Genomic DNA, 27,950 nt, shown 5'->3' on the forward strand with positions numbered 1-27,950 from the left:
TTGGAGTTGCTTTTTTAGTTGATTCTTTGTTCCATTTTATTGAAATAAAGAGCCCATTGACATTCAGCTTTCAGTGAAAGAAACTAACATCACCAAGCCTGCCTATCCCAAGGAAACCCTACAAGGAAGCGGCCACTTTCCCATTCCCCTCCTGAGGACATGCCTTGAGAATAAGGCCACAGGCAAAAATCTGGATTTCAGTTGGCCTTTACTAGAACCCCAACTCATGAAGAGTAAACAAAGATGTAAGTACAAAACATCCAAATGTTATCTATCAGTAGTTCTGAGCAGTCACAGTGGTCGCACCGTTGGAGCTGAGGTTACTCACATTTTAGGGACGCGTAGTTTACCCTGCTTCAGTGGAATGCATGCTCTGGCAGTGGGAAGGCAGAGATGAGGCTTCTTTTGTTCAATGAATCCACTTTACAGGAAGCAGCTGTGTTCTCTCTCCTTCACATTGTTAAAAATTGTCCCCTTTCCTTTTATGTTACAAGTGCTATCAGAACTGAAGGGGCCTTTCCTTGCCGAAATAAGACTAACTATACATGTCAGACATTTCTGGGCCCATTTTGCTGGTTAAATTCCCACAAAATTAGTAATTCATAGAAAATTAAGTGTTAAAAGAAGTTAGCACGCTTGCATGCCAAAAGTACAATTCAAAGTTCACAATACAGGGCTCTGTGATATAAAGTGCCTATGAGCAGCTTCCTATCATATACTGAGGCTACAGAACTTCCCTGGAGAACAGATCCGTTGTTGGCATAAACTGTAGTCACGGTAGGCTTCTCAGATAGAATATTCTGGATGCGGAGAACCTATTCAGGGGATACAAAAGATTAATACAGAACCACCGTACACCCATGTCACTCAATCACCAATAATCCTTGTCTTCCACAATGACACAATGATTAGGAGGACATGCTGTTGAAACACAGCAGTTACCAATCTTTTTAATGTTTAAATGAAAGTACTGTTTTAAGCCTTCAAAGAACGTACTTTCTTAAACCTTCTAGCTACTGCATGCCAACACAGGATTTAGTGTTATTATAGTAATTGAGCATTAATGGAAATACTTCCACACTAATGTGAGTACTTTCACACTACGCTGGCACGAACAGAAGCCATGTCATGTGGTGAGCTGACAATAAGCCAGGTATTTAAAAAAATTGCCAGTATACCACACAAGGGGGGCGCACGTCTTTATAGAAAATGCCTTTTGACTAGTTTCCACCATAATTTAATACATCAAAAGATTATCTTTCTAAAAGTATTTGAATAAGTGAAATTCTGCCAATTATTGGCTTAAAGCACTTACAAAATCACTGCATAAGTTTATTGTATTATTGGTTTAAAATAACTAAAGAACCCATCCCTGTGACAGTTTACTGTATTATTAGTTCAAAAGGACTTGAATAATTAAAGTTGAAAAATTAAGGTTTAAAAAAATATAAAAACCTCGGATGACGGAGGATTGTTCGGGTCATAAATGAAGAGCTTCTGGCCATTAGGATGACAGCCTACCAAGATGTCCCCCGAGGAAGGATCAATAGATAAATTATCCACCAGTGTATCCAACTTAAGTACCTTCCAAATGAAAAAATATCAATATCTAAATGACTTGAGAAACTTGATTAAATAATTTAGGGCTAACCTTTCTTGCCTCTTTACACATGGGAAAATTATACACAGCTCCCTGCTTCCACCCTTTTAACACCAATATTGCTTAAAATAAATTTAATAAACTGGTTTAGAGCCACTTTTCATCTTCCCTGAAATTAAGAAACTTTGGGTGATAATCAATCTTTCTAAAAAATGAACTCCTTTTCCCTTAAAAGATGCACAATGATCAGTTAGCTCAAGGAACTCATTCAAAGCAAAATAGGAAATTCTTAATCAATCTAAAATATGTGTTGTCAAGCAGGAAAAAAATAATAATGGTGTGGAACCCAATTTCTACCTTCATTTATTATTGAAAGAGCTGACAATGTGCATAAATCTTCATTTCAGAATTCATCTATTAGTCTTTTCAATTGTGAAAATTCTTATTGGAATTCATTGGGTGCCATCAGTACTTCATGGAATGGGCTCTAAATCTGATGCAAATATCACTCCCAACCCTCTGCTGCATATAATCAGTCAGTCCTTGTGATTGCTGAGGACAGGAGATTTGGCCTGGTGTACAGAGGTAATATTTAAAAACTCAGAATAGCAACCCTGGCATCATATTCTGTTCTAAGTACTGTCATAATACAGTGTAACTTCATAGTTACAAAGCATGATCGGTTAATGCCTCCTTTATATATGAAAATAAGTATTTTACCTTCAATTGCGTTAAATTCATATTAGGGTGTTTTTCCAAAACGTGGATTTCATGAGCCAGTATATCAGCAACGTAGATGTACCTTCACAGAAAGGACGCACTGGTTAGAGTTCCATGCCAATATAAAGCTTCATTAATACAGTATGGAAGAATAAGTCTTAATAACCTGCCAAGAAGTTAATCAATGATGGGCCCTCAAGGAATCCTTGATAAAGGTCAATTTTTATTTAAAAAGTAAGCTTTCAAAATCTATTCATTGTTGCTACAAACAATCACAGAATTGTTAAATTATTTTTCAAAAGGTTTGTAAGGGGAAAAGTAATATAGAACATCATTTTGAATATAAAGTCTGTGATATTTGCCACTGGAAGAACAAAACCAATGTTTGGCTTCCAGAAAAAAAGCTTTTATATTCCACGATATAATTTGATTATTTCTAGATATCATTTTCACATAGAAATGTACGGTACAGAATATACTTTATTATTTATTAATAGCCATTCATACTTAATAAAATATTTATTAACATATTGAGAATTTTGAGAGTAAGAGATAAGTATCTATTCAGAACAATCTCTCTACATCTAAGGAGGGTGAATTAATGGACTACTCTATGGTCATTTTACTCATTGAATTGACCGTTCCATGGCAACTGTTCTATTGAGCAATTATCATGTATAAAGCCATGAGCTCGGTATTGTGACACACATAAAGAGGAGTCAGCCTTTTCCCAAAAAGGTTATAGTGTGTTGGGATGATCAGATTGGTTTGTACACACCAAACAAATAATACAGCATGACTGGTATTTCTCGTGGTAGCACGAGAAATATTTCAGGTCTAGAGACTGAGGAAATATCTAACTCCTGAGAACACAGAAGGCTTCACAAAGGAAAGGCATCTGCAGTGGATGTGGAAGGAGAGACTGGATTTGAGGAAATGAGGACAAAGAACCTTCTAGGCAGAAAAAAAAATACACGCAAGCAAAGGCGCAGGGGCAAGAATGAGAGACGCATATTTGCAAAATAATGAGTTCTTTGTCTAAAGCAGGGAAAGTATGAAAACAGTCAAAAAGGGAGGTTGAAACTGGCCTATTAAAGCAAGTCCAAGCCTTTAGCTTGCCTTGATTTGAGAAGCAATTGGGTCCCGCTGAATTTTTAGAATAACAAAGTGGCATAATAACAAATGGTCAGTTCCATTCAACAAGTACTGAGCATTTGCTTTGCACCTGGCAGTGCTCAGCAGGAGGAGTCAAAGATGAAGCCCACTGAGCCCCCTCTTTCGGAAAGCCTTAAAGGCTCCTGTAATACAGAAGGACAAAACTGGCAACAAGGCAAAAAATGTCAGTGAGCTGAAAACGAGTTGGAAGAAAGTCTATCACACTAGCCAGAGAGGATGAGAACCTAAAGCAGGCAGGCGTCAGGGGGAAAGGAAAGGAGATGAGGGTGGGAGGCAGAAGTCCTGGTGGAAGCAACACTGCTCGCTTGCTGGTCGGACTGAGAGGGTGACAGAGAAGGAGTTAGAGCTGAATCCTCTCTCATCATTATTATTTGCAGCTTGGGTGCTGGAAAGTTTGAATTTCATAATTGAAAGATGAGAGTTGGGGAGAAAAACAGATTTGGCAGGAGAGTTACAGACAATTTAAATGATTCTACATCCATTTTCTGTAATCAACAAGTAAGAAGAAATTGTGTCATGAAAAAAGACATTTAGTTGTCAAGGAATGCCAAATTTATTTTGTGTTACATCTGTAGGAGTTTAAATTGTTCAGCATGCTAAGGTAGTACAAGGGGAAGTTAATAAAATTTAACATCCCTTCTATATGTTACAGTTGGACGTATAGAAACAGGGAGATCATTTGGGAGGGGGGCAATTTGGCAATATCTATTAAAGTTAACATTTAAAGAGGTCATTCTGGGGCACCTGGGTGGCTCGGTTGGTTAAGCATTTGCCTCTGACTCAGGTCATAATAGGGTCCTGGGATCCAGCCCCACAACCAGTTCTCTGCTCAGCAGGGAGTCTGCTTTTCTCTCTCGTTCTCTCTCTCTCCCCTCTTCCTATCACTCCTGTTCTTTCTCTCTCTCTCAAATAAATAAAAAAAAATTTAAAAATAAATAAAGGAGGTCATTCTTTGAGTAAGTGGTTTTATTTTGAGGGTTTTTTCCTACAGAAATACTCGTACAAATGGGCAGAGGAAGAGTTCATAGTACTTTTAGCTAGTGCCCAGCTGGCATCTGAACCCAGGTCTCCTTGTATCATCTCCAAACATGAAGATGGATTATGCTGCAATGCTCCCTTAAGGAGCTGTTATTTAAAAACATCTGAAGAAGCTTCAGTGGTAACTGACAAATACATTTTTTATTAAAAAAAAATACAAAAAAAGACCTATGTATCCATTAACAGAGAACTGGGTTAAATAACTTTAGGATCATCCCTATAATGGAATAATATGCAGCCGATAAAACAAAGATATATTCATTTAAAAGGAAGCACCTATCTCATGCTTTAATATGTATCTGTAAATATGATCCCACTTCATAAAAATTTACATTTACAAAATTAAATTCTATAATGATATATAGCAAAATTTAGATATTGTAAGTAAATATATAATATATATGCTTTAAGTGCATATTATGTATTACATATTAACATAAATTTAATACTATTTAATACAAATATATAAATATATACAGTATATTATATATGAGCTATATATCATATATATATACATATATATATGGTATATGTCAGAGACCAAAAAAATATCAAGGAAGCTTTTTACATTGGAAAAAAAAAAGCAAAGTGAAGAATTTGACCCAGCACACTACTAAGGAGAAATGAAGATACTCTTATAAGGAGTCATACTTTTTATCAGGTGAAATATTGATCCCATTTGCTGCATCAAATCCTTCTGCTACCACTTTAACTTCATCTGGACTGTAGTAAACAACATTTGCCCAGTGTAAGTTCAAGTATGTTTCCAAATACTTTAAGAAAGGATCAGAGAAATAGTGGTCATTGGTGGCATAGAAATGTGCTGGTCCAACAGCTATGATATCATTCACACTGAAAGAGAGAAAAATAACACATGAGAGAAAATAAAAAGCCAGTTGGTCTCCATATTAAAGATTAAGTCTCTGGAAGGCATACACAATATGGGCTTTACATTTTTGGTCACAGATTTCCCAGGAACAGCTCAGCTAAAACTCACATGGCTATATTCATATGGATTCTACTATAATATCATTTTTCAGAGAACAATTTTGTATGATAACAGGTAATTTGAAGACAGGTCATTTAGCAATTATGGCAGGACTATTACAAAAGAAAAAAGAACCTAGTGCCAACAGGGTATGTTTTTTGACAGCAAGAAATGCAGGGTTTAGCAACAATATGAAAGGATATAGCTCTCTATAGTATAAAGCTGGAGAGAGCCTCACTGGCTGCTGAGCTGGTTAGGCCGTCAATAACATTTACCTAGCTTTCATTTACTCAGTTGCTGGATTTTCTTGAGTTCCTTTGCTTAGTTATTAGTCAAACTAAGGTTGACTGTTCAATTTCTACCTGACTCACAAAGCCGACCTGCCGAGAATGAACGGGCACTCAATAAACACTTGCAGAGAGATGGATGATGATATTGCCATAGCACAATGCTGCAGGTGAGAGATTTATATGCTAAAAACAATTACATTTTTAAAACCAGTTAGGCAAGGGCGTTATTAAATTTAAATTCCAATTACTCTATGCAAAAATTTCTGAAAGAACTGCTTTCTTTTTTGTTAAATGAGAAACAGAGCTACAGGGGAGGTGAGTCCCCTCTTTCTGAAACAGCACCATGATGCAGAGGCTGCCTGGACAGTATTTATGCTCCTATTTATTATGAAGTGCATTTTTTGGAAGAATGATTAGAAGTTACATGCATAAGCTCTAGCTAAGGATGGAGAAATTAAAAATGCTCATCAAGTTCAAACTTAAAAGAAGCAGTAGGCTAACACAAGCAAAGCTGGGGAGATACACATGACTCTCTTTTCGCCACATTACCAACCGGCTGTGTGTTCTGGAAGTAGGAGTGACCCACTTCCAGTCTGCATCCCTGCAATTCTGTGCAGCCATCAGCCTCCAGCTACTACTACCCCTGTGGAAGCACTTTGTGTTAGTACCAGACAAAACACAGACTTCATTTAAGCAGGCTACTCTTCCTTGCCAGGACAAGTATTATTGTTTGGGTGATGAGTCATCTGAGATGGAAGGTGACAGCAGGAAAAACAGTGAGGTTTGTCTTTGACTCCCAACATGGTTCTGAAGAGCAGCTCCCCTGTAATCCTGTGTTTTATCATTTCTCAAGGGAGTCCTTACAGAACACTGATTATTAGAAGTGACATGGACTTTCCGTGCTCTACAAGGAAATCACACACACACACACACACGCACATGTACTTATGTATGTGTATGCATACATGTATTTTCGCTCTTATCAAGGCTGAAAGGACCATCATGGGGAATACATGGAAAAGCCAGACATAAACTGGAGAATGAACAAAAGGGCTAAGTACCTTGGAAGAAGTTCATGTTTGATTGTTTTTAGATGCAGAAGAGAATTTTCTTCTTCTTCAAATTTAAAAATTTCCACTGTATTCTTGAATTCTGGATGGTTTACAACAAAGAGATAAACTGTGTCGTCTAAAGAATTGAAAGAACAGAGTTAATTTACAAGACAGAACCATAGGACCTCTGGGCAGACACTGACATTTAAATACCACAGGCGGGGAAAGGTTGAATGTATAAGCCATTAGAGGACCTAACAGATCATTCTTCTTCCCAGGCTCTCCCATCACTGTCTGGCTGGTGTTATTTCTGATCATTGGTCCCCTGACCTTTAAGAAAGAGTGTTTCCCACTCCATATACCGAATTCATGAATAATCTGTTTATAGTTTAATTCAGAAATATAGCTCTTTTTTAATGCAATAATCATAGATATATGAAAAAGGTTATGAAATCTAAACATTCTCCCAGATGTTATCTGATAGAAATTCCGAACATAGCCTAAGATGCTGCTAGCTGGAGAGGTAAATGATCAATTTATCTGTATGAAGAATAACAAAATAATTCATGAGTTAATTGTTCTTTTCTTACTATAGATATGATCCAAATCTATTTTCCAGTTATTTGCAAACCATGATAAGTTTCTCAGTGTGGGGAGCTCATCAGCTCTTACCGCTGTCTATGAAGGTGCTGATACCATGTGGATTGAACGAAGCCAAATTGAACCCACGGCTGATTCTTAATTCCAGTGCCCTCGGGTTTTCCTTTTTTAGATCCATCATTAATATCCCTCCAGGCTTATCTGGGGAAAAGCTGTGGAGTCCTGGACATTTTAAACCCTTTTTAAAACAGAGGAAAAAGTTAAGTAGAGAAGCTTAAGGGTGTTTATGGGCTAAAATAAACATATATGGCAGTATAAATAAATGATAGAAACTTTGGTTAAAGGTGTTTTCACTATAGCTACAAACAGCAAGAAAGCAGAGAGAGGAGACAATAGAAAAAAATAGGAACTGGGGGCCAGCAAGTTGCAAGATTAACAAGAACTGATTTTTCGGAGTTGAGGCACAAGACTCGGGGTGCAGTCTCTTAAGGGGATACCCAAAAGGTTGGTGGACTGGGATATACCAGGCAGACTTGAGAGGCATGGGGACAGAAGTGAAAATTTACAAATGGGCTGTTAACCCTCACGCCCTCAGCCTGCCCTTTGCTCCTACAGAGCCCAAAGTCTTGGTGAATGATGCCAGTCAACACTCGCCTCCTTGTCTCACACCCCAGATCCAATCCGCCAGCAAATCTTGTTGACTTTGCCTTAAAACATCTCTTCATAAGGATATGAACCTTTCTCACCACTTTGTCCATGACTGCCCTGCCCCAAACCACCAGCCCAATTATGGCAACAGCCTCACAACTAACTGCCCTTTTTCATTTTTTCTGGCCTTTCCCTATGGAAGGTTGGTTTCCCACCAGCATCCAAATGATGTCACGCCTCTGATCAAAACTTCAGCTCACTTAAATTACAAAGTAGAAGTTCTTCCGATTGACCAAAGGACCTGTGTGATCTGCCCTGCTCAGCCTCCTGCCCCTTCACCTCCTCAAACATTCCAGGTCTCTGCCCTCATCTCCTATTGGCACACAGTTTCCTTGATGATCTTCAAACAAACCAGCACATTCTCACTTCAGGGCCCTTATACATACTGTTCCCTCTGCCTAGGAATGCTCCCTCCATCACTTCCCCATCCCTGCAAGATCTAGGGCTCCTCGATGTTTTATATCTAAGTCAAATGTCACTTATCACCACTTGGCACAGATACATATTAGACATACATAAATGGCAGCCTGACCATACCCTCAACACAGCTGTCCCTCTCTACTGCCCCACTTTCCTATATTTCTCAAGTGCTGCTGTCATCTGATACAGATTCATCCTTTCCCCATTGTAACATGAGTCAGAACTTTGTCTCATTTATTCACTGCTAGATCCCAGGGCCTGGAGCAGTGCCTGGCATAAAGTTCATTCTTTTCTGACTAATTGCAAAGATCACCTTTATCATGTGCAAGATCCCTGTCTGTATACTGATCTGTTTGGGGACTTAGGCCTATTCCTATACCAATATACCACTCTTTAACTACTATAGCTTTATTTTTATACATAGCCAATATATTTATGGCGTGTCCCCATTCCTACACCTCATTGTTTTATTTTCACAAAACAGTCTTAAATATTTCTGCTTATTTCTCTGTATGAATTTTGAAAATAAAGTTGTTATGAATGGAACATTATTATTTTTATTTTTATTACTATTACATTTTCTATTTGGCTTTTCCCTGTGTGTGGGAAAGCCAGTGAGTTTTTCTATGTTCATTCTAAACCCAACCATTTCACTGAACTCTCCCCTCAGGTCGAATAGTCTATTAGTTGAATATTGGATTGTTTAAAAGGCAGGTAATAATGATGTCTGAAAATTATGGCAGTTTTTTACTTTTTTTCTACCTCATATTTCCTTTTCTTGTTTTATTGGGTTATTAAGAGCTCTAGTAGATTACTGATAGTTATAATATTTAGGGGCATTTTCTTCATTTTCTAAACATTTATAGAAAGGTGGCTAATGTTTTACCACTAAGAATGAAGTCTGCTGTAAGTTTCAGAGCAATTATCTTCTATTTCTTGTTTTCTTGGAACTTTCAATCAGGAATGAAATGTTGAATTTTATTTAATATTTTCTGAGAACTCACTGAAAATATCTGGGTCTTTTCTCTTTTAAATCTTTTAATAAATATTTTATGCAAATCTAAAAGAATATACAAAACTTAAGTATCACTGTATGCACAAAATTGAACATAACAGAAATTCTCTCCAATTTAAAAAATCCACCAAAATGATAAAACTTCAAGGCTGATAGGCTCAGTGCGGAATAAACTGGAATTACACTATTGCCATATGGCAGTGCCATTTCAGTGGCTAATAATCTCTATTTTGTATCACTATCCCATAAACAAGAGCATGATTTCAATGCACAGAAAGCTCTACCAGAGATGATGATAACTATTCATGTTGATTTTATTTTTTTAAATTTTTATTTATTTATGATAGTCACAGAGAGAGAGACAGAGAGAGAGAGAGAGAGAGAGAGGCAGAGACATAGGCAGAGGGAGAAGCAGGCTCCATGCACCGGGAGCCCGACGTGGGATTCGATCCCGGGTCTCCAGGATCGCGCCCTGCACCAAAGGCAGGCACCAAACCACTGCGCCACCCAGGGATCCCTCATGTTGATTTTAATACTCAGTATCATTTAGATCTGTTTTTTCTCTTTTTAAAAGTTTTATTTATTTTTACTTGCAGCAAAATACACATAACAAAATTTTATCATCTTCACCATTTTAAGTGTACAGTTCAGCAGTGTTAAGTACACTCACATTGTCATTTAAATCTTTCTTATATCCCATTCTGGGTCATCCAGTTCTTCATTAAGTGTGATGTTGGTTTTGGGGTGACCCTCAAACCCATAACAATGGAACAGGATGGGTTGGATGGGCTAACTAACAAGCTTGGAAGAGGAAGAGACAGTTGCCATGAGGTAGGTATACATTCCTTGTTTAGAAAGGAGTGCATTCTGGGAAACAGTAGAGACAAAGCTGAGTAATTTAAAAAACAGCAGTAAAGTGGGATTGTTTCTAAATTTGAAAAAAAGAAAGGACAGTCATATAACCAAGGAAGGACAAAAAAGCTGAAGAAATTCCATTGAGATGGCTATAAGATCACTGTGGCTGTTGTAAGCCCATCAGTGAAAATGACTATAGATTTATGTGCTTGGAGACCTCACTTCTCCTCATTCAGATTTATTCCTATGGGGTTTGAATCTTGAAAAAGTTGAGTTCTGGATTACAAAAATCTCTGAGAGGGCAGCCCAGGTGGCTCAGTGGTTTAGCGCTGCCTTCAGCCCAGGGTGTGGGCTGAGATCGAGTCCCACATCAGGATCCCTGCATGGAGCCTGCTTCTCCCTCTGCCTGTGTCTCTGCCTCTCTCTCTCTGTGTCCCTCATGAATAAATAAATAAAATCTTTAAAAAATATATCTGAAAATACCTCCTTCCAAAAAAAAAAAAAGCAAGTGCTTTTTATATTCCTCAGGATTTTTGTGTCTCTAGTTATGAATAATTTTGACAAGGAGTTCCAATGTTTTCTCGTAAGCTTATATACATGTGTAAACGTGTACTTCCCAACACATATTTCTAGTAGAATACATTACAGAGTTCTCCTAGAAGTATCATTTTAATCATTTTGTGTAGGTGATTACATAAAACTTGTCTTTTGAAGCTGTATTTTAAAAATGTAATATAAATATTAGTGTTCTTGCCAAAGCCCAAACGTTTCCTTTTTTTCCTCAACGGTAACAATTAGCTGTTCAGTCTTCCACCTAAACACTATCAGGAACCTGATGAGCACCTTAACCCTCAATCCCCTCTAAACTCAGTTCTCTTTCCTTTCCCTTGTGTCTGACAACTGTTTTATGAGGGCTGTGACTCTTCCGAAGCATCTCCACGCTTTTCACATCTGAGTCTGAGAGCCTGAAAATAATGGATGCTAAGAGGGAACAGAATTGTCACAGGCTGCTTTCCTCAAGAAAAACCGGACCCATGACAATACCAAGGACACTCACAGGGGCCCAAGCCAAAGAAGAAAAGTGGTCAGAACTTCCTCATCGCCCACTTACAGAGTTTTCCAATTAGGTGGCTACTGGTGTAGGCCAGCACACAGGCTGATCAATTTTACAGTCTTTCTAATGTATGCCCAGGGAAGTGGTTATTTTTCAGCTTCTCAGAATTAAGGCAAAGTGAAGAGTATAAATAAACTCAGCTGATGACTTTCACAAGAGGCTATTCAGAGGAAAAAGGAAGAGAGAAAAAGCCTTGGTCTGGGAAAGTTGATATTTTGTTTGAAAATAAACAAGAACAAGAAAATGAGATTAAAATTGAGTATCTAATGGAAAGAAAGATAGATGTTGGATTTGAAAAAGTGGAATCTCCACTACCACACCCAAAGTATGCTTTTTAATAAGAAACTTTTGGAACAGAGACTACATTGGAACGTTTTAGTGCAGTGTGGACACAAAGAGCAATTAGTCAAGTGGCAAAGACTATTTCATCTCTACATTTAGATAAGCTGTAGGACATTTTCCAAAATCTTGTTCAAACTGTATTTTTTTTTTTCTAGAACATATATTTGAAAGTGAGGAATTTTACAAACAAGCTACTGCTCTGCAGGCCTCATCCAACTTCCCTGGACCTCTTCCACTGAGACCAGGGAAGCAAGGAGATACTCACCACACTAAAGAAAGCCAGGCCATTGGGAAGTATATCAATATCATCCGCGCCGGCTTCTGTAAGTTCAAGAAATAGATAAATGTCATGTTCAAATTCCATTATTTGTTAGATGGAGCATAACTGGGACTTAGTTTACTTTATCAGTGCCTGTATTTTTAGGAATGGCTCTAAGTTTTTCCAAGGAACCAACCACTCTCTTTAATACCCGTCAGTCTAAATCCCTTCCTGTAGTGCACCTCTGACTTTAAATGTTAGATATTTTATGTTTACTCAAATCAAAGTCAAGTAATCACCACATTTCCAGCTATAATACAGAAAAAGTTGACATCTGTACACTCTTACGATAAACATCCAGATGTCTGTACAAAAGTAATTGACATCAGGGGAATATTACTTTCAGAGAGAAGGGCTCATAGTCATTTAACCATGCAAATATCCTTGTCCCTTTCTCTGCTCATTCAATCTGAAGCAAACTCAGACATTTCTCTCATTAACAGAGATAAAACACCTGGGATTATATATTCCCTCTTTAAAAAACAGTGTCTGCTTGTTCTCATAAGTGAAGAAAGCTTCCCATTTAATCTTTAAATTTAGGCTTTAAACTACAGAAAACAACCAGTAAAAGAAAATTAATGAAAAATACCATCCACCTAAGCCAGCTGAATCTTCTAACGCTTGTCTCTGAGCAGGCTACAATTACTATTGATTGTTTATTGATTGTCTGCAGTACACTCCACACAGCACAGCAAATAATTAGACATAAGACCTTCCCAGTGGTCTCACTGTGTAAATTCTGCAGACAGATAATAGACCCAAACACAAGAAAAGAGGAATAAAAATGGCTCAGATTAAGCCAAATCATGACACATTCTTTGAGTCCACAAAATCCAATCTTCCCCTTTAAGACCTCTCCAAAGGCTTTCTCCAAGATTATTTCTAGGTTGTCAAAAACAAACAGCATCTATGCAGCCATTTTGGTTTTGATTCATGAGTTTGCATTTGGCCGGTTGCCTCCAGTGTTGTTGGCTCTATCATAGTGGAGAAAAGCACAAGAAATTATAAATGCCAAGAACTCTGCTTTGTAAAGACAATTGCAATCATGAATGCCCTCATGCCTGTTCCTTGGCAAGATGATATGCTTAAGCAAGGCATAATGGAGGAGTTCTGAAACTGGGTCTGTGAATTCCTAAGGAGCCACAAATGGGTTTTAGAGTCTAGGAACTTGTTGCAATTCTGTACAATGCGAAATGTCATCTGTATGCTCAGCTGAGAAATTTTCTATTAAAGATCCTTGGCTTTCAGTAGGTTTAAAAAATGGCCAGTAATAGCACAAAAAAGTTTTAAGAATCACTAGTCTCTGGTCCCGTGGTGGTTCTCAAATGGTAATGAGCAGGGACCAGGGGAACTTAACACATATGTGCATATGCAACCACAAACATACAAACGCACACACTCACAAATACACGTCACTCCAAGTTTTGCTTTCTGGAACCATTTAGTAGGAAGTCAATTAAATAAAATGTGTTGCTCCTGAAAAATTACTTAAAACATTTTAATTCCAATGTGTACATGTTTATACACATAGAGCAAGAAAAGATATACAGAAGCAGATTAACAATGTTTCTTTGGGTGGTAGGATTATGAGTGATTTTCATTTTCTTCTTTATATATTTGTTTAAAGTTTTCTACAAGTAATAGTATTGTTCTAGTAATCAGGAAAAGAACAATGTTTTTAAAAGATATTTTCATTTCAACCACATTGTAACCTTTCTGTTTAACCCCATTGCTTAATTCCAAGAAAACAAAGTCTTATCTGTAGTTTTGTTTAGTATATTTTCCAGAATCTACCCCCACCCCATCTTAATTTTATATCTATTACTACAACAGAATTTCATCATTTTGGGATGCCTGGGTGGCTCAGCAGTTGAGTGTCTGCCTTCGGCTCAGGGAGTGATCCTGGGTCCAGGGATTGAGTCCTGCATCTGGCTCCCTATGAGGAGCCTGCTTCTCCCTCTGCCTATGTCTCTGCTTCTCTCTCTGTGTCTCTCATGAACGAATGAATGAATAAATAAATAAATAAAATATTTTAAAAAAGAATTGTATCATTTCATATCACCTCTTTAGTGTGACTACTGCAAGAGTAGTCAATGCTGGAGAAATTTTTTCTGCTCTAATTAGTAACAGGAGTAGTACTAGTAGTAACCGGAATAGCTAGTAAGATACAGTGTTTACCAAGGGCCAGGCTCATTGTTAAGCACTTTACATACATTATTTCACATAGTTTCTAACAGCCTAAGAAGCAAGATTATTATCTCTTATTTTAGACTTAAGAATACAGAGCCTTTGAATGGGGAGGCAAATTGCTCAAGGTCACAGACTGGGGACCTGAGACTCACATCCTTTTGTTCTAACTTAAAAGCACACAGAAAAAAAGACAACCTAGCATCAAATGAATTCTTACAGTCAGAACCATCTCCTGGTTCCTCTCTAAAGACACTTTACTTTGTAAATTTGACTGTGGTCAATTCCATAGGTTGGCTTTCCCCCACAAAAGTTTGGCTTCCATTCCTCCTACCAAGATCTTCACCAATCCATATTCTGTGCTTTTCTCAACAGCCTCTCTCAAAACCCTCTTGCACTAGTAAGTCTTCTAGCTTAGTACATCTGATTTTAAAACTTTTTTCTTACTTCCTTTGGTAATGATTTGTGTCAGAGATGGCCAACTGCTTCCCAGTATGCATACTCCCCTTCTACCTTTTCAGCTATAGGCACATGTCAACACAGCTCTGGACATATCCTACCCCTCCTTGCAATAGTTGTGGCCATTTGCCTCCATTCAGATTAATGGGATGTAAGAGCACAATATGCATGCAATTTCTGGGTAAAATAGACTAAGCATAATATCCAAGTCTATGTTCTTTCTATTCTTTCCTGCTGGAAAGTGGCAATCAATGGAATTCTAGGCTTGGACCAAGAAAGAAACAGTATGTTGAAGACAGTTGTGTTGCTTCATCAGTCTTTGTCCCAGATTGGCCACATGGAACGCAGTCATCTTATCACCGTAGGCCATTTGCTTATTTCTGGACTGCCAAGTAAAAGAAAATAAATTTCTCTCTCCTCTAGGTGTAACAGCAAATCAGCCCTTGCCATTCCCAATAGAGTATCTAATATGTAATGTACCTATTATTCTCCACCTTTTTGGCTCACTGGTGAAGTATGTGTGTTAACCACTCTGGGAGGAGATACTATATTGGAAAGAGAATTTGCAGAAGGTACTAAGCCCTTTTGAGCCTTGGGTCCTTATCTGTCATAAAAAGAAAAGAAAAAAAGAAATCTAAATCTCACAGTAGCGTATATTTTATTTTCCTTTCATAGGTAGACTGTAAAGCAACTGATCACAAGGGCTGTAAACTTTAATGCTTTTTTTTTTTTTTAATCTCCCGAGTAGCAGTTTTTGTAAAGGTCTTGATTGCCAAGTGTATAAAACAGCTAATTAACTCAAAAGAGACAATCCATTCAAAATTTTATTTTAGTCCAGAACTCTGAATGCATGCATTTGCAAAGACATTTAGGAAATGTTTTAAGCTTTTAAGCTTCAAACAGACTTAACTAGTTCCTGTCATTATAATTTTTATTATTTAGATGCTGACATTAGGCCAAATCTTGGGTAAAAGCTTGGTTTCTGTCTGTAAGATACAATGGGAAGGAATACAAAAAAAAAAAAGGACAGTGAGCCTACTTTGTGACTCACAAAAAGCACATATCCTGTATGACATGTGGTAGATAACTATTTATTAAAAACAGAAAGACATGAGATGATATGTATAAAGCACCCAAGAATTGCAAAGAGTTCATTTCTAGTCATGTAGCATTAGTGTGTATATGTGTGTGTGTGTGTGTGGTGTGAGTATGGGTGTTGATGGGGATGGAAGGGTAGGGAAAAGAGGTCTTACCTCTTGGAGGGATAGCTGGCCTCAAGGGCATGACTACTACTGTTTCCAAAGTGCAAACAAAAAAGAGAACCCTTCTTCTCTGTCGCCTACCATAAGAAGTTGCTTTTTCCTGTATGGGAATGTATATGCCCAGCACACTGTTATTCCTTATAATGCAAAAGACCACCAAATAAGTGATTGTTATTAAAAATATAAAAACACATGCTATTATTAACCATTATGCATCACTAACATAGCATTCAACAAATGTTCATAGAGTGTGTGCTAACCACAGAGCAAAAACAAAAACAAAAAAAAAAAAGGAAAAAAGGCACAATTCTAATTAGACCTAAAAATGTATCCCAAATGTGCTTCTAATCACTCATCGTCTTCGCTCTGTTGCCTTTTGAAGTGCCTCAGAGGCATTAAACACTTCACAAGAAGGGCCATAGGTGACATATTTCCTCATTCTTTCCAATTCCAGACAGCAGCTCACACACATCACAACATAAAGGTCACAAACACAGACAGACGCCTGTTCAGAATACAAATGTCTTTGGGCTTGTTTTTCTCCGAGGAGCCCTCCATCCCAGTGAGTTGTAACAGCAATACACTTGGCGGTTCATCCTGTAATGTGTCTGGCTGTGCCCTATTGTCTACTCTGAGACTTCAATTCACAGAAGGTGGGCTCCACGGGGCCAAGGGCTGTTTAATAATTTGACAATTATTAACTCAGTAGCAAAAGTAACCTTCGAGATCACTGACTCAACCTCCCAACCTTGTACAACATCCCTCACAGACGCCATCTGGCTTTTGCTTTGTGGCCAGTTTTGAGAGGGCTCTTCACGATTGCAATCAGAAGGCAGGATAGAGTGGCAGAGTTTCTTCGGACTCCAGACAACCTTATTTCTAGAACAGTCTGCCTTATCCAGCGCAGATCTAGACAGTCTGGTATTTGATACTGAGTTTGTATCCTCCTGCTAAGTGTGTGGGCCACAGTAACAAAGAGAAGAAGCTTCAGGAGAAAGAAGTCAAGGAATCTAGGCCTAGGGAGATAGCACTGGGAAAAAGTATCAAAGTAACAATAGAAAATAGTAGACAGGGCACATAAAAAACAGATGTTTAAAGAAGAGGCAAGAAACAGAACCAAAAAGAAAGTTTGAAGAAGAGAAGGCTGCTCTGAAAACTGATAGGTTTCATGAAAATGAAGCCTTCTTGCATGTGATCCAGCAGAGGATCACTAGTTTGTTTTTGCTCAAAGAGCATTTTAAGCCCTGTCTGTGGTAAATATGCTTATAAATATGAGCTACTGAGTTTATTAGCATTGCCAATTCCAGGGCAACGTAACAATGGTTAAAATTTTTAATATTTTTAAATATTTATTTATTTATTTATTTATTTTAGAGAGAGGGAGGAAGAGTGTATCCACGGGTGCACGCACTTGCGCACATGCTCACACACACACACACACACACACACACACACACACACACGTGAGTGGGGAGAGAGGGATAGATAATCCCAAGCAAGCTCCACTCAGAGTGGAGCCCAGTTTGGGGTTTGATCCCTCAACCCTGAGATCATGACCTGAGATGAAACTAAGAGTTGGACCCCCAACCAACTGAACCACTCAGGCGGCCCAACTATCAAAACTTTAAACAGATATGCTAACTGAACGACAATCTCACTATTAAGAATTCACCTAAAGATATACAAGAGCTCTATGTACAATGATGGTCACTGATTTGTTTGTAGTTGCAAAAAAACTACAACCATCCGAATGTACATTAGGAGGGAAATGATTAAATAAATCCTGGTACCTGCAAACATTAAAAAGATTGAGGTAGACCTACATGTGTTGATGTGGGGAGCTGTTGACACTGCATTTGGAATAAGCAGGTTGTAGAATATAATCTTACAGTAAGATGCCATTTGGGAAAAATATGTATGTGTGCATATGTGTGCTTGCCTTTGAGCTGGAAAGAAAAACTTTATCTCTAGAGTTATTTCTATAGGGATGGAGATTTTTGTTGACAGATTTTTATTTTCCATTTTGTTACTTCTCTTCCTTCTCACACCTTCACTAGCTGACTGCTACGCTGTCAGAGCACCGCTTCCAGGGGCCACACAGTGAAGATACAGACTTTATAAAACTGGTTCAGAAATGTCACTAAACAAGCAAGAAATCAAACAATAAACATAAGATTACACAAATAATTAACAAATTGCAGCGAGAGTGAGAAAGAGAAGAAATACAGGTGCATGAGATCAAAAAAAGATTGACTGAGGAGGTTTTTGTTGATTTAATGTGATTTTTCCTCTGATAAACACTAGTGGCATGCCAAAATACTGTTAATGAGTTTTTTTGTGTTGGTGGCCAAACGATGTAGGGTGTATAGCCAGCATTTTCTCCTACTTACCGATTCCTTTAATGAGGTGGCAGTTTGGAAGGTCTACAGATTCTACTTCTCTGGAGGCTTTAAGTCGATTCCTGTTTAAAAAAAAAAAAAAATCTATCTGTTTATGTATTCCTTGCTTTGTTGCAGACAGGGTTTAAAGAGGCTTACAGCAATACATAAAACACAGCATAAATCTAAAGCAGATAAAAGAGAAGATAGAAAAACAAGGGTAGGAACATAAAATCGCACCAGAAATGAAGTTAAAATAAAAATGTATATCACAAAGTTCTATATGTGAATGTGGGTCATAAAAGAAAGCCAATAACTCAACAAATAAAACTGGTAATGCAAGTTCCAATGCAAATACAAACACGGCACCACCAGGTCACATTTCTCACGGCTCTGGTGTTACGGGAAGAGCTCCAGATGTAGAACCAGAAGCCCTGTCTCCCTCCCTCCCAAGGGCCCAAAGGAGCCAAAAAACGCCCAGGCCCTCTGCAAAATGACACAGTGCCTGACAGGAGGCCGAGAGAGGATGTGGGTTCAGAGCCAGGCACACAGAAGATACCCCACAAACAGCCATTAAGAAATACATGGAGGAGGACCCGCCCCCATCACAACATTTATTGGGTGAGAACTTTGGAGAACACCAACTACTGCAACAAAAGTACATGCTGTTGTTTCACAAAGAGTAAAAGTGCAGAAATAATGAGGAGATGGTGAACTGTAATACAATATCTTCCTCACCCCCGGACCCGGAAGAGGACCACAAAGCAGTCTGGCCAAACGCATCTGGGAACTCTTCTTTAGAAGCCACATGTTGTAGGCCTTCCCTTCTCGTCCTTAGCTGTCTCTCACCTTCTCTTTCTGTTCTCTACAGTCATTAATAATCATAATGCTCACAGACTAGTTTACATTTTTTCAAAGTGAGTCACACATACCACACATTTAAGAGATAAAACTGACAATTTGCCGCTTGTCCCTCTCCTTTTCATATCACTGACAGCGTCTGACTTCTAGACACAGAATTTGGGGAAGGTTACCAGTCTCAGGAATGTGGAAGAAGGCGGAGGCCTACCTAACCCAGAATTATGAACAGGTGGTAGCGACTATATATTTTGGCAACTCATATCTCGTATATAAAGTCTGTATATAAAGTCTCTAACTAAAATGTTCATCAGTGTGTTACTTCAAATCGTATAATTCAAATAGTGTCAAAATTTCTCGAAACATTATAGCAATAAGGCAACAAAATAAAAATTAAAGTGAATAAAATAAATATGTAAAATATACAGGCAGAATAAAAATTAAAAATAAGTCTTTAAAAGTAAAGCAATAAAAAAAGACCATAAATCTCACATTTACAAGTCCCAGGAGTGATTTAAGGGGGGGGGGGGGGGGGGAGGAGAGAAATATGTATATTTCGCCTAATGTGGTAGGTTGAATGACTTCATTTAATTGTAAAAACAACCCTAAGTACGTACCACTGTCCCTGCTTTTCGGATGAGGAAAGTGACTCAGAGGTGAAGGGACTTTGCTGAGGTCTGGCACCTGCTGGGAAAAACCTTCCAGAAGCAGTGCTCTAACCCACTCTGGTATTTTTCTCAAAAAGAGTGAAGAGATCCGTGTGTCTGTCTTAACAGCAAAGCTACCTGATGTGACTCTCTATGGGCTTCAGTCTTCTTTATGCATAAAATAAGGATGAGGCTAGTTGACCTCCCAGGTTCAGTGGACACTGCACGACTCCAGAATAGAGATATGTCAGTAGGTTCCAGCTATGGTTTCATCAAGTTTCTGTTATCATGCATTGGTTTGGGTGTCACTTTCATACAACCTACTATTATGCCCATTTAACGATATAAAAATAGATAATGAGAATTGTCATCTACCATTTTCAAAGATAAATTATATGGATAAAATAAAATTCAGATGTGTTTAAATGGTTTAATATGGGTTATTTTTTAGAGTCAACTTAGAGCTGCATAAATGACTGATAATTACACACTGCTAATAGGGCAATCTTCATCAACTAGTTAAGTTGTACAATATCATCTCTAAATACACAGACTGCCGACTATTCAAACTAGAATTACACATGGGCTGTGCATAAATTCTGGTTAACCAGGTCATTTTTTCTTTCTTTCTTTTATAATAAAAGAAAGATGGGATTTTGCTTCCAACCTTTGTGACCCATCGAGACTTTCAAATTCATTCAGTGGAAAACTGCTAGGCTTTTTACCTGGTAGAAGTACCAGTTCCCTACTCATTACTGAACTTCTGTATTCCAGGGTGGTAGGCCCTATTAGCTGACAAACCTAAAGCCATTCTCACTTCCTTTCTTCCTTGCTCCTTTCCATTGCAGAGAGAGACAAGCCAAATATTTGCTTTCCCAGCCTCCTTTATATTTAGGGGCAATCCTATGACTTGGGCTTTGGAGAAAGATTTTTGTTCCTGATAAAAAAAAAAGGCAGATACAAGAAGAGCGCTAACTGGAGTCACCCCTTCTCTCTTCATGATGTGACCACACATGCCGTGCTCAGGACTGTAACAACCATTCAGCAGCCTTAACATGACAAGATTGAAGACAGAAAGCCAAAAGTGAAGGATTGAAGGACAAAACTATAAGAACCTAATTTTTTGATATGATCATGGGCTTAAGGGACAAGGTGTAGAATGACTCTCCCACAAAGTTTTTATCATGTGAGAAAAATAAGCCTTATATTTGTATATGTTATAATTAATTGAAGTATAATTGAGGTATGTTACTTGAGGCTGAAAGCACTCTTAACTGTTAATAGAATTAAGAAGTTTGGGGGAATATACAAGAGAAAGCTACACAAACCTCTTTGGGCTAGTACATCAATAAGCCTAAATGCTAGTTAATTCAGGCCAAATTAAAAATAAATAAGTAAATGGTACAAACACAAATAAGTGACATTTTGGCACAGCCTACTTGCTCCCTAGCACTTATGTCCATAGCCTGCTTATGAATGTACTAGGTCAGAGACAGCTGTCTGCTGTCATGCAGACATTGCTAATCAATCCCAGCATTCTTTCCCTTTAATCCATAGCCATCCTCACACACAACATTCCAGGCAACCACTACTGCTCTGGGTTCCCTTTGCTTTTCTCACTTTCCTCTTCTTTTTCATTAAAAGTTGGTTATTTTCCTTTGAGTCATAACTATGTGATGGGTATAATACAACAAAGCAAATACATTGTGTCCCTGGGGCACCTGGGTGGCTCAGGGGTTGAACGTCTGCCTTCGGCTCAGGGTGTGATTCCAGGGTCCTGGTATGGAGTCTCACATCTGGTCCCTGCATGGAGCCTGCTTCTCCCTCTGCCTATGTCTCTGCCTCTCTCTGTGTGTCTATCATGAACAAATAAATAAAATCTTTTAAAAAAATAACACTGTCTTCCTTCAACTGAGCCAGCAATCATTTCCCCAATGACATCCACCAGACACATGTACATCAAGTTTCCTCATCTTGGGGTCCAGTGACCTCCAAAGAGTCCATGGGTAAAATTCAGGGATCCATGAACATGGATGGGGGAAAAATACATCTTTATTTAAACCTTCTGAAATTAAGCATTTCCTTTGATGATGAGTGCAGGCAAGAAACCACAGAACTTTCTATTAGCAGTATCTGTGTCCCTCTGTCAAAACGGAAATCGCAGATACTGTTATATCACATTTCAGTTGTGGTAAGTATCTCAAAATATCATTTATACTCACCACTACTTCAAAATATCTATAGCTACATATTTAACGACCTTTATATCTATTTAAGGCTTTAATTAAGAAGCCTATGTTATTATATCATACATTAGATTTTAAAAATAAGTTGGTAATGGTATTAAAGTATATAAATTAGTATTAACTCAAATAGTATTTAATTTTGTTTTGGAATCCTGTGTATTTTATTTTATGCACTTAAAAATATGATGTTGACCAAGGGTCCATCAACTGATCAATAGATAAAGAACATGTGGTATATATATAACATAGAACAGCATTCAGCCATAAAAAAGAATGAAATCTTGCCATTTGCAATGACATAGATGGAGCTAGAGGGTACTATGCTAAGTGAAATAAGTCAGAGAAAGACAAATACCATATGACTTCACTCATATGTGGAGTTTAAGGGAAAAAAAAAAAACAAATGAGCAAAGGAGGGAGAAAGAGGGAGGAAGAGAGAGAAATAAAAAATAAAATGTTAATTATAGAGAACAAACTGATGGTTACCAGAGGGAGGTTGGGGGGAGGGGGATGAGATAGGTGATGGGGATTAAGGAGGGCACTTATCGTGAAGAGTACAGGGTGATATATGGAAGTGCTGAATCACTATATTGTACACCTGAGCCTAATATAACATTGTATGTTAACAAACGGAATTAAAATAAAAACAAAACAAAAACAAACGAGGAGCACCACATGTACACACAAAAAAATTTTAAATAAAATAAAAGCATAATGCTAAGAAGCCAAGGCTTTAACAGACTACCAAACAGATCTATGTCACAAAAGTCTAAGGGCCCCTGTTTGCACATTGTCATTACAGGTAACTTTCACTGAACACTTACTATATATTTGGTGTTGTTTTAGCACTTTACAAGAATGAACTCTTTTATTTTTCATGGCCCCACTATGGAGTGTGTAGTATTAATATTCTCATCCTACAGGTTAGGACACTGAGGTACAGAAAGGTGAAATAAAAAGCCAAGAACCCAGGTAAACAATGGAGCTAAGAAATGAATTCAGGCTATCTAGCCACAAGCATGAACCTTTAGCCAATAGTCATGACCATGAAATCAATTTCTATTTTTTAAATGTTTTTTTTAAAAAGATTTTATTTATTTATTTATTTGAGAGAGTGAGAGCAAGAGCAGAGGGAGGGGCCAGAGGAAGAGGGAGAAACAGATTCTCTGCTGAACAGAGAGCCCTTTGTGGGGCTCGATCACAGGACCCTGGGTTCATGACCTGAGCTGAAGGCAGGTGCCCAGCCAACTGAGCCACCAAGGTGCCCCTCAATTTCCATTTCTTTTACTCAGGAGACAGCATTATCCATACAGAGTGGGAGGAGAGGGGCAATTAGTTATTATGTTACCTCATCTTCAGCAAACTAGGAACACAGTGTTACTACCTGGCATGGCTTTGTTCCATATTTCATGGCCTTTGAATTTACAAACTACTTGTGGGGCTTTATCTTTTAAGTACAGACTTAAATATAGGCAAACGGGGGCTTTATCTTTTATATACAGACTTGTAAAACCCATTGGAATTCACCCCTTGGGCCCCTGTAATGCTTTTAGTACTTAGTAGCTAAGAATTTGTGAGTAAGCATCTTAGGCTGGAAGTAATTTGCTCCAAAGGCAGGAAAGCTAAGAGGCAGTGGGGACATTGGGGCATCCAGAAGACCTGGTTTGGAGTATAGGTTCAGCACTAATTACCTGCTGAAATAACTAGTTGACCTCCTCCAGCCTCAGTTTTAACATGTCTAATACAGAAAGGAAGACAGTATTTGCAGAATGAAGGCATAAATGTAAAAGGCTTTCTTTCAAAATGTCAGTACATGTATGGATATTTTGGCTTAGGGACACCTGGGTGGTTTAAGCACCTCACTCCTGATTTTGGCTCAGGTCATGGCATCCATTGTGGGATGGAGCCCCACATGGGGTTCCACACTCAGCAAGAAGTCTGCTTGAGATTCTCTCTCTCTCCCTCTGCATCTCCCCCTTGCTCTCTCTCTCTCAATAAGTAAAAAAAAAAAAAAAAAAAAAAAAAAAAAAAAATTTAAATGTACATTTTGGCTTAATATTAAAGAACGTTTGACACTTTTGACACAATGATCAGCACACAGTAGTCACACAATACACGGTAGGGAAGATGGTAGTTAAAAAATAAAGCCTGACCTTGCAGAAGTGTTCAAAAGCAGTCTGGACGGCTTTTTGGTGTAACTGTCATAAAATCTATCACGCAAAAGGCAGAATGTTCAGATGCCTGTTTAGGGATTCCTGCTCATGCATGGGTCTCTGATGTACTCAAGTCTCATGATTCATCCAAGGGTGTGTACTTTGCAACAGGTAGCAACTGGCTTGGGGATATTTGCGTAGTTCTATTTTCCCCTTTATTGCTCAACTTGGGAGGAGTGGAAAACTTGGGTGTAATACGCCATCCTCCCCTGAGAACTTTAGCCAGTTACAGTCCAGAAGGAAAGAGATGGCTTTGATTCCATTTATCCATCTGGGATATATATACTTATACTAAAAAAAATATTCATTATCCATTATTTATCTGAAATTCAAATTGAAGTTTAAGTGAATACCCTGGGGGAGAGAAACAACTTGAGTGCCTAAGTACAAAGTGCCATCTCTAAAAATAGAATAATGAAATAGCAGGGGGCAGCCCTGATGGCTCAGCAGTTTAGCGCCGCCTTCAGCCCAGGGTGTGATCCTGGAGACCCGGGATGGAGTCCCCCATCGGGCTCCCTGCGTGGAGATGGAGCCTGCTTCTCCCTCTGCCTGTGTCTCTGCCCCTCTCTCTGTGTGTGTGTCTCTCATGAATAAATAAATAAAATCTTTTTTTAAAACTGAAATAGCGGGGAAACCTAATTCAAAAACCAGCCTGTTTTTTGAAGAGCCTTTCCTTATGGGGAGGTAGGAACATGCTGCTTTTCAAAATAGACCCTAGGGTGTAAAAGGAGAGATGCTATGCATTTGAGCACTCCACCTATAACCCTGTAAACAGCAGGCACTTGATATTCCACAATCACAAGGTTAGCAGATAAAATACAAGACGCCAAAATTTGAATTTCAAATAAAGAATGATATTTTAGTACAATTATGCCCCAATATTGCAATGGGATATGCTTATACAACAAAATGATTTGTTGGTTATCTGAAATTCGCATTTAACTGGGCATCCTGCATTTTTGTTTGCTGCATCTAGCCACCTATCACATATCCTAATGTTCTCACATCAACTGATTTGGGACTCCAACTATCCAATGAAGTTAGATCTAGTGACCTAGAAAGTCACTGCTCAGTAAAATGTATTGCGGTCAAATCTTTATAAAGAAAAGACGCATTAAATTGTGAATTACCTATAAGGTACATTCTATGTAAATAAGCCTTATTTACTTTTTCTTGGGTTTGTAACTACAATTACCATTTAAAGGGACTTAAGTTTAAAACTTGAAGATTATTAAGAAGAAGAAACCATTATTTGGGAAAACTTCAACTTGTGGGAACACGGGTGGTTTGGACTTTAGGGAAGTTTAATGAGCTTGTACATTTTAGCGGTATCACCTTTGAAACTGAAAGTTGGACAGTCGTACGAAATCATCCATCTCAAGAACGTTCTGCAGAGCAGGTTTGGGTATTTACGTAACAGGAAAATTAAGGTCAACATGTCCATTTTCTACCAGTTAGCAATCCTTCCTCCACCACATGTGTTCCTCCTACTTGCATCCCTCTATCAGCAGATGAAGCTCCAGCTCCAGGACGGTAGAGACAGAAGCCCTGGTATCACCTTTGATGTCCCCCTTTCTCAGTGAGGCTCCAGAGTGTGGGCCCCTGTCCTGCTATTCTCTCCAAACTACTGCAACTACCTTAACAAGTTTCCCCACGTCTATTCACTCTCTGTTCTACTACTTCTCAATTGTAACTGCGTATTACAATTATAAGGAGGATTTTTTAAAATAAAAAACACTCATCCCCAGGGCCCCACACAGACCAGCTGGATACAAATCTCTAGGGGTCCAGCCCAGACATCAGCCCACCAGGAGATGCTAAGGAACAGCCAGGATGGAGAACTACTGCTCTCTTCCAATCCGTCCTTCCAGCTTCATCTCTACAGCAGTGCAATTAATTCTGCTTTATAGCACAGCAACTGATTGTATTTTATATGATTCCTACTTAAACACACATACACAAACATCAATAGTTCTGCCTTGCCTATCAAAGCAGGCCCCAATTCTTGAACTCCTAATTAACCACCTCAAGACCCACCTTTTCCCCAACCCTGACTCTTCTCATCCCTTAACTTTACGCTCCCCTCAAGCTGGTCTACAGCTAGTCTCCAAACTTCCCCACCTTTCCCCCTCTGCTGGGGCTGCATTTTTCATCTGGAATGACCCCATATGTGTTTCACTGATCCTTCAAGGCTAACGTCAAATAGTGTCTTTCTCCTGAACGCCACCTTCAGGGGCTGGAATCTTTCCCCCTTAAGCCTGTAGGGGTTGGTTTGTCCCTGGTCTGGACATCCTAATGGATATATTTGTTTTATTTCTCTCCTCCCCTGGCATAGAGTGAACTCAGAGATTAAGGACTGTGCCTCACTCCATTACAGGGGTCTAGGAGGGCACACCATACAGAGAAGGTGCTCACTACTTCTAGAATCCTTTTGCAGGAGGCTTCTAAAATTTGAGTTGGTTAATTTAGAAACTCTGATGTCCACCCATCCGCGGTTTTCATCACAATTAAACTGGGAGATGGACCAGGCTCATGCTGTCTGTCATTCTGGCCCCAGGGTTCCCGAGTGGCCATAAATAAGGAAGTGATGTAAGAACAGTAGCTGAGGATCTCGAGTCACTTCGATCTCCACAGCGCCAAGATTAGAAAGTTGAAAAGTTTCTCCAACTACGCGGGGGAAGGGATGGTGAGCAGCTTTATTAACGACGGCGACCGGTCTGGGCAGCAAAGAGAAGCACAGCAGCACCCAAGATCTGAAACAAATCTTTACAATTAAAGGTTCGGTGCATGAGTAATACTAGTTTTGCTAACAAAGCTGAAGCGCCGGGTTTGCAACTGCAAAGCACCCGCTGGTCCAACCGGGCGGAAAAGAACTCTGCGAGGCTGCAAAGGCGCCTCCGCTTCCCGGGAAGTCTGCGGCGCCGGCCCACCCGGTGCGGGGCGCGGCCGGGAGCCGGGCGCGGGGGCCAGGTGTGCGCCGAGCCGCGGCGCTGCCAGCACTCGGGGCTCCCCGCCCGCAGCTCCAGATTCCCGGCACGGCCTGCGCCCTCCCCCGCAGCCCGGGCCGGCCGGGCCTGGGGGCCCCGGGGCGGGGGCCGCTCGGGGAGCCCGCCCCCTCCTCCGCCCCCGCGCCCCGCGCCCCGCGCCCCGGCCGGGCCGCGCGCAGACGGCTCGGGGCCCCCCACCTACCTGAGCGCCAGGAGCCTCTCGCCCAGGAGCGCCAGCGCTAGCCCCAGCAAGCCCACGGCCAGCAGCCGCCCCATGGCGCGGGAGCCGGCGCCGCCTCCGCCTCGCTGGCGCGGGTCGGGGAGCCCTGCGCGCCGCGCCCGCCTCCCCGCTCGGGCCGCGCTCCGCCCCGGCCCCGCCCCCGGCCCGGCCCTTGGCCTTTGTCACCGCGGCTCGCCCCGGCGCCGGCCCCGGACGCCCCGCGGAGGCTCGGGCGGGGCGCGCACCTGGACCCTTC

The 27,950-nt window shown here is 39.7% G+C and overlaps 1 protein-coding gene across 1 annotated transcript; it reads right to left on the reverse strand.

Annotated features, from left to right (window-relative positions):
• PON2 (paraoxonase 2) lies at nucleotides 1–27,834 on the reverse strand. Its single transcript, XM_025471305.3, has 9 exons — nucleotides 27,677–27,834; nucleotides 18,536–18,606; nucleotides 12,184–12,239; nucleotides 7,537–7,702; nucleotides 6,874–7,000; nucleotides 5,186–5,386; nucleotides 2,321–2,402; nucleotides 1,456–1,584; nucleotides 1–815 (listed from the first exon to the last, which is right to left on the reverse strand). The coding sequence occupies exons 1-9, from the start codon at nucleotides 27,748–27,750 to the stop codon at nucleotides 657–659; spliced, it is 1,065 nt and encodes a 354-aa protein (XP_025327090.1). The 5' UTR covers nucleotides 27,751–27,834; the 3' UTR covers nucleotides 1–656.
• Nucleotides 27,835–27,950: the final 116 nt, after the last annotated feature.

Source organism: Canis lupus, chromosome 14, assembly GCF_003254725.2.
Source record: "Canis lupus dingo isolate Sandy chromosome 14, ASM325472v2, whole genome shotgun sequence".
Lineage (NCBI taxonomy): Eukaryota > Metazoa > Chordata > Mammalia > Carnivora > Canidae > Canis > Canis lupus.

Coding starts and splice junctions, on each gene's coding strand:
- PON2 (XM_025471305.3), bottom strand. CDS start 27,750: ATGGGGCGGCTGCTGGCCGTGGGCTTGCTGGGGCTAGCGCTGGCGCTC. Junction 7,703..12,183: donor GCCTGGCTTTCTTTAGTGTG/GTGAGTATCTCC, acceptor TGTTTTAAAAAG/GGTTTAAAATGTCCAGGACT. Junction 816..1,455: donor ACAATCCTCCGTCATCCGAG/GTTTTTATATTT, acceptor TCCCCTGAATAG/GTTCTCCGCATCCAGAATAT.